The 7,609-nt window shown below is 36.6% G+C and overlaps 1 protein-coding gene across 2 annotated transcripts; it reads left to right on the top strand.

Moving 5' to 3' along the window:
- The first annotated feature begins 307 nt into the window (after window positions 1-307).
- Window positions 308-7,387, top strand: LOC114363396 (EF-hand calcium-binding domain-containing protein 1-like). 2 transcript variants are annotated; one of them, XM_028319092.1, is made up of 5 exons: window positions 308-583; window positions 2,973-3,075; window positions 6,106-6,368; window positions 6,650-6,772; window positions 6,960-7,387. In XM_028319092.1, exons 1-5 carry the CDS (start codon window positions 369-371, stop codon window positions 7,078-7,080), a joined length of 825 nt encoding a protein of 274 aa, XP_028174893.1. In that variant the 5' UTR covers window positions 308-368; the 3' UTR covers window positions 7,081-7,387. The 2 variants fall into 2 exon arrangements, with proteins under 2 accessions (XP_028174893.1, XP_028174894.1); XM_028319093.1 differs by lacking the exon at window positions 308-583 and adding an exon at window positions 1,744-1,823.
- The last annotated feature ends 222 nt before the right edge of the window (window positions 7,388-7,609 follow it).

Raw genomic sequence — 7,609 nt, 5'->3', positions numbered from 1 at the left:
ATCCAAGAATGTATCGCTATATTTAATTTTATGAATTTTACCAGCACTACTTACTACACCTACCTACTTCTTAATAATATATTGCTGTATAAAAAGTAGGTACCTAAGTATATAAATGGTTTCGCTAGTAGATATAATTATGTTCATTTAAGTCTTTGAAGTATCCAAAGCTGAACATTTTTACCAAGCCTTAATTTCCAGCAAGAACACTCCTAGCCTAGCTATGGCTCCCCGTCAAACTACCTAAACAAGTCTTCGTCGTCCGAAGAATTATATTCTCGAAGTTCTTCTAATGCACTTATTGGTTGGTTTCAGAAGCCAAATAAAAATTTGGTACAGCTATTTCTGAAACTCTTTTTCTACAGGTCATGGCAACCGACAAGCAGCTGAGTATGGCGGCGAGCGCCATAGCGTTGCGTGGCGTCCGTCTTTTCCTAAGTGCTGGACGCAACGCCGTGGAGCGTCGAGCCCAGACGGCTGCGGAACCGGCCAAGCACCGACCCAAGCCGAAGCCCGTGGTCCCAGGGGCCAGGCCTCCGCAGAAGGTCTTTGATATGCTGGCTAGAACTTCTAAATTTAACAAGTAAGGGCGTAGACTAAGGAAAAAATAAACTGACTAACCCACCTCTCTTTTCCATCACTGCAACTCCTGTATAGCCATCCTCTTCAGCTTCGCCTCCAATGAAACCCAACCAGTGAAGGAACTGGAGAAGTAATATAAAAGGCAAAAGCAAAAAAAAAAACATTTAGGTAGCTGTGTAGAATCACAAATAGCTTTCAAAGATCTAGGGTACTTTGAAGCAACAGCAAGCGCAGTAACATGCATGGCATCCGTGTCTTTCACTGTGCTGATATCAAAGCTGTGGATAATTTTTGGGTCTAGAATACCTACACTTTTTACAAAAATGTGAGAGACATTTCTAACTTAGCATTATTATGTACCTAGTTATAGAGTTTGGAAAGTCAGGAATAGTTTGACCCACCGTAAAATTAAGAACATATAGCTTACAAGATTTAGGTTTTCCATTTCCTGGTCTAGTCACACAAATAACAGCAAATCCACGATTTTTCTTCATACTTAGGTTAAACTAACAACTTTACTTCAAAACAACTTGAAAAATATGTAGAGTCAATATTTCTGACAAGAGCTTTTTCGATCACTGCCACTGCCTATGCCAATGCTTTGCGGTTTTGAACAGTACTGAATGACTGAACAGAATTTTATTAAACGTTTCTTTAGCATTATAAAAAGCATTTTCAAAAGGCTGACAGCAATCCTATTATGATGACATAATAGAAATATATCAAGTAGTCTTCACAATATTGGGCATCTACGAGTACCTACTTTGTAAATAGGTAGCTGCTACACAAATTTGGACCTCCAAAAAAGATGCAGTGACCCTTGGCAAGATGGAGGCTTTGCATTAACACGAACTATTTGATCTTCCTAAGCAACGTCGTACGGTTCGTACCACAGAAAAACTAATAATACCTACTAGCGTATCCGAAATTTAGGTTACCGCAAGCTCCCGGTTGGTTAATTCCTTGATCTGGTCTAGAAAAAAATATTTATCTATGGTTTCGAACGTTCTGTTATCTCGCTAAAGTTTAAAATATGGTTGCATATTTCTGCTACCAAGAAATAAAGATTTAAAACGGCAATAGCCTACCGCTTAGGCTTTTACTATGGGGAAGATCCGAAGCCACAGGTTTGGGCGGGCGGCAGTGCTACCGGTGCGGCCTCGCGCGCCTGTCGACATGACTAACAAAAAGCTCAAGGAAAAAACGCTAGACACTTTGTATAGGAACACGCATTTCACCAAGTAAGTTCGTTTCGGAACTATATAGTTGCAATATGAAGGTGGATTAGTTTTGTGGATTATCTATATGAAATGAAGAAATTAATTGCATTGATGTTATATTTATTACGAGTAAATAAGGGACTTTAATTAATGAAAACAAAAACTAGTTGAAATACATAGTTGTGATTCTACAAACTCTACATTTTATGAAAATGATAAATACTCATTTAAGAAATCGTCAGCAGTGATACTATGTACACACATTTATAGTAAAAACAAATATCCGAGTCGCCTTACCGAAAGTTTAAAGTTTTAAAATTCGTGTACAAGCACGGTTATTACTTTATATTGCATGTGAATTGTGGACGTTTGTTAGTCGTATACCTCGAAATCAAAAAATCCTTGTAGCTTTTCACCTATTCGCATTTCGCCGCGATATCAAAATTTCTGAATAGATTTTTATTCTTGTAGTATAATTTTTGATCGCTAATTACAATTGTCTAAAAAATTCATAGTAGATTTACTTTCCTGCCTGTGTCGGCTTTATAAATAAATAGGCTATTGATAAAATACATGCCAAAATTTGCTACTGTTGTAAAAATCTGTTAAAAATATATGCTAATAACAAAATATAATATATACTACCGATATTACACAATACAACAAAAAACGCTATCACGGTGAAATGCGAATAGGTGAAAAGCTACAAGGATTTTTATATTTCGAGGTATACGACTAACAAACGATTGTGGAAGAAACACTTTATACTTACTACGACCCTCGGTTTGTCATCGAACAATGTGCTGAAAACTTACAAAATTTGACACCTTACAAAATAAATTACTGAAGTCGAACATGATTATACATACCTACAGCTATTATAGTGGTTTACTATGAAAGTATCTACATTTAAATCTCTTCACTACATACACCGTCATTCATTTATATGTAATGTAATGTAATGTTGTGGTGGAAATAAAGAATTTATATGGTCATTTACAGGTAGTGATTACAAAACAGGAGAATACAAAACAGAACTTTTCAACAAACAATGTGGAAGTTAATTTAATTCGAAATATAAATGTGCACAATATTGTCTATTTATATTATAATGATATTATTAGTTGTCCTATTAAATAAATAAAAATAAAATTATTAATTACTGCACAGGCATGAACTGGAGGCTCTGTACGCGATGTACCGGCGGCTGGTGACGGCCGCCCAGGGGATCTTGCCGCCCACCGCCATAGGACAACCGCCAGCGAAAGTCGATGTAAGTTTCCAAGTTCTCATTATCATAAGGATGTTAAAATTAACCTACCAGTACTATCTACGAACTACGTATTTCGAAGAGGAAAGTTTTCTGTTTAGATACTTGTATTTTATTATGTCGTCATATTTCTAAATTCTTGCTCCTACTACATTCTTGTAACTACTCGTAGATACTCGTAGGTACCATACCACGAGTATAACCTTGCACCATCAGCTTCAGCTTATAACCATTGCATAGCGTAGTTAATTTCACAGTTTTCTAAACCAATATAAAACAAGTTCTATGCAGATTCGTGCTGTTTCCGACGGAGCCTTAAAAGTATACGTTTTATGAGCCTTATTGGCAACACAATACTTTCATAATATCGCTCCAAGACCCATAAAATGAGCTATTACAAAAACTACCTTAGGTATAATCTTTACATGACGTGAACGGTATGCCTAGATTTATATTACGGTAAGGAAATTACTGATTCACTTTAAATTAGTTTCCTGAACAATAACATGTTTAGAGTCGACTATAAAAACTTTTAAATGATAACATTACCAACGCCTATTTTTCTTTTGTTGCCTTGAAACTTACTGTTCCCATTCATGCTTCAGTTTAGTCATAATTTTAATTTGTAAAAATGGCTGATGGAAACTCGTATTGTCCATTGACTTGGGGGGGCTTTCAATATGATTAAATTATGTTTGGTACAGGCATATATGCATAGCACATAACTATGTAAGATTTCTGCAGTAGGTAGTGGTGGTGCGGAAGAAGGGGTCTAATTGTTGTACATACAATAATGTGAGAACTATGTTACGTCACAGGTCACTAAAATCATAAAAAAATTATTCGCACCGCTCTACCACCCCATGAACCTACTCAGGTGCTACACCTGTTCTACATATAACTAACTATGGCTATCTATACAAAGTGTTAGTAAATGGGGTGCATATAAATGGTATGAAGTCAGAAAATTAATATCATTATTTTAATTTTCATACAAATCCTTATTTTAGAAATGTATTTATTTATGAAAATTTTAAAAAAATATGATATCAATATTCTGACTTTACCATACCATTTATATGCGTTAACATGGGCTAGTGTCGGCCTATAACCCCATTTACCTAACACCCTGTATACAAGTCATATTATAGAATTCTTTCGTATGAATTTGTGGAAGCTACGCGTACATGTCACGGAAAAGAAACGTGGAAAAATTATAATAAAAATAAACTTTTTTAAAAACAAGCTTTTATTCTGAATTTCGAAAGTTTGTATCGCGCATGGAATTTATTCCTCTTTTTCTCTGTTTGCGCTACAAGCTTTCGAAATTCAGAATAAAAGCTTGTTTTTAAAAAAGTTTATTTTTATTATAATTTTATTTTACACTTTTTAGTTATATCTTAATCTCAGGACCCTGAACGTTATCTAACACTAAAGTGCTCGAAAAGACAAATCCAACGAACCCAAACTCGATGAGTTTCCGCCGTTTTGTTTAGGAGTTCCTATGGCCACCTCCCGACTCCATCATCAGACCATCTCAATGCTACCATAATATTGCATTGTCATCGGACTTACACATGTATGCAAAATTTCAGCTCAATAGGAAACCGGGAAGTGGGTCAATTTTAAGTTGCAAGATTTGACGACAGACACCAGACATGTGAAAGTAATAAAAAGCTTGTAAAAACGACAATAAATCAAGCGTTCGCTACATTCGCATCGCTCCGCAGCGATCCAAAGAAAGTATTATGTATACGTATTTATATTGATTGGCCCTGGAAAGATTAGAACGGATGCCTTCAAATATGTTCCCAACATGATGCGAACGCTCGCGAGCGAAGATATGAGTTGGCTGGTGATATATTGCGTTGCTAGTGCGGTTAGGTAACGGACAGGTGGGACGGAAAAATTAATAGGACGGTACAAACTGGGACATTGTGCGTAGAATGAGAAGGGAACTGTTAGGCTGAGTTGCACTACCGTACTTTAACCGTAACAATAACAATGTAACCGGCGCTTTTTGTATGGAGTTTGACAGATTTTTGATTTTGACATTTGTCAAAGTTAAAGTAAGATGGTGCAACTTGCCTTAGCTTATAATTTCAATACACATTTAATATTATAAGTAGTCGAATACTAGAAAGATAAAGACACGATTAGAAACGTTCGATGGTGACACAAACAATCAACATCATCTCTGATTAGATCTGATCATAATCTGATGTGATGCCGATTGTTCACTATAGTTTGTTCAGAACATAGTTTCGATCTTTAAAAACTTTATAATGTCATTTGGGACATTTGGCACAACTTTTCTTTATGGGACAACATCGGGACGTCCCTACTAAATGACACAGGGAACAGCTCTAACTGATCCTGTGATATACAGTATGATAACTTCCAAAGCGCATAAACAAAATGAAGGGAATAATCGCTGATAAAACTTGAAATGGGGAATTTGAAACACCGCATCACGACACGGCACACTCGTATTAGGGCACTGATACGTAATTTTGGGCAATGAAATGCTAATAGGTTTTGTTCATGACACTGCTCGTGTCAGAAAGTTTCGATCTATTTGTCTTCAGAATACTACTACGGGAAATTACATAGGGACTAATAATAAACTGAAAGTTCGTTCGTTTCAGACAAATGACGTCCACTGCTGGACAAAGGCACAAGGACGCAAGGATTTCCATAACGAACGGTCCTGCGTTGCCCGCATCCAGGCTCTTCCCGCTTTTTCAGAAATTTAAGTATCTGAAAGAAAATCTATACACCACCCTAGTTAACCTTAATGATTTAATAATTCTATCATGATTTTGAATAAAAATATACTGAGTTGTGTTGTTAAGCGAACATGCATGAAATAATCAAACTATAGGCAGGTGGAGCTCTTCAATGTTATAGTCAAAGTTTTGTTTTTGCCAAATTAGTTTTACTTACTAACTACTAAACTAGGGCAATCTGTGCTGTGGCACAAATTTTATTATGGAATTTTCTGTGACCTATTTGGAGTCTGTTTATTTTCAGGGTATAGATCAAGGCACTTTCCGCGATGTGATGCACAACACCTTCGACATGATCACGGAAGAGGCCATCTTGGAAAGAATATGGATCACATGGGACCGCGGGGCGAGTGGTGGGGAGGGCGCCCTGAAGTTTGAAGCATGGGTGCGCGGGCTGAGCGTACTACTAAGAGGGACTGAGGAGGAGAGAAGGAACCACTGCTTTGCTGTATACGACCTGAATGCTGATGGATATATTACCAGGGATGAGATGTTCGTGCTGCTGAAGTGAGTATCGTAGATTCCTAGCTTGTGAAATAACTTGAGACCGGCCAAGTCCAAGTCTCGCACAGGAAACTTTTCATGGTCCATTCCATTGTAGCTCTACGAGATTGAATCTACTTTACGTCTTGCACGACACGACAGACATTAGAGGTATAGGTACTATGTTCACGTCGGCATTCGTTCGGTGAAAATACCTAAAAATATCTCTGGGCATAATAACAATCTTAAAAATCCTTGAAACTGTTATCGTTACCACATCCACTGTGGATTTTTTCTTTTTTCAGGAACTCCCTCCTCAAACAGCCAGGAGACGAAGACCCAGACGAAGGTGTACGGGATCTAGTAGAGCTGGTCCTCAGGAAGATGGACGTCGACAAGGACGGACGAGTATCTCCTGAAGACTACAAGTGGGTTACTTATTTTCGTTCATTTTATTGAGTTTTTTATTTAACCAGTTACTTACCAGCCAGGATTTGATGGATCATTATTTGTATTGCACAAATTACTACTAATAGTCCCAGTACCCCCTGTCGCTTAAACTGACTGAGGGAAGATGAAGATTTTTGTTACTTCAGTATATTTTTTTGTTTACAGAGATGCTGTAGAACAAGAACCACTGTTGTTAGAAGCATTCGGCCAATGTCTTCCATCCAGGCGTCACGCCCTTGCTTTCCTGAAAACTTTGAACCCTAAGCCCAAGGACTTACGGTCCTGAATAAGATAATTTAAAGTTTTAATTGAAGTCGGTGAAACGTCATTTTCATTTCATAATCCATCGCTAATGAAATTTAAATAGGGTCATATCGCGTGTTCGCGTCCACCTATCCACCTATTTATTAAATAAGTGATATCAAACATGTAAATAATTATGTGGATAACATGCATCTAGCATTCTTATGTTGTCGGATTAGCCTTGAATTTAGAGATAAGCGTTAATTAGTTTACCAACTTACGATAATAGTAATTAATTGTAAAATAATATTATGTAAGTATGAAACTGTAGCGGATAAAGTGAAGGTTAATAAAACTACGCCTTTTTACAATATAATTTATTTTTATTTTATAACTTATAAAAACTTGAATAAACTGTTTCAATGTTGAAAAAGTACTATCACCTACATAAACATAGTCGTACTAAATATTTTATATCAAAAATAAGATACAAGAAGACACACAAATAAAATGCATCCATAATAACACCCTATTTTATAGGTAGGTAGTAGGATTACTTACATTTCTATCAC

Source organism: Ostrinia furnacalis, unplaced genomic scaffold (genome assembly GCF_004193835.3).
Source record: "Ostrinia furnacalis isolate ACB-3 unplaced genomic scaffold, ASM419383v2 OfSCF7107, whole genome shotgun sequence".
In the NCBI taxonomy this organism is placed as follows: Eukaryota; Metazoa; Arthropoda; class Insecta; order Lepidoptera; family Crambidae; genus Ostrinia; species Ostrinia furnacalis.
This window is presented reverse-complemented; position numbering and strand designations above follow the sequence as displayed.

What these genes read in the sequence shown, in the direction of transcription:
- LOC114363396 (XM_028319092.1), top strand. Translation starts at nt 369, where the DNA reads ATGGCAACCGACAAGCAGCTGAGTATGGCGGCGAGCGCCATAGCGTTG. An exon ending in AACCGCCAGCGAAAGTCGAT is followed by an intron (nt 3,076 to 6,105) that starts GTAAGTTTCCAA and finishes GTTTATTTTCAG; the next exon opens with GGTATAGATCAAGGCACTTT. An exon ending in GTATCTCCTGAAGACTACAA is followed by an intron (nt 6,773 to 6,959) that starts GTGGGTTACTTA and finishes TTTTGTTTACAG; the next exon opens with AGATGCTGTAGAACAAGAAC.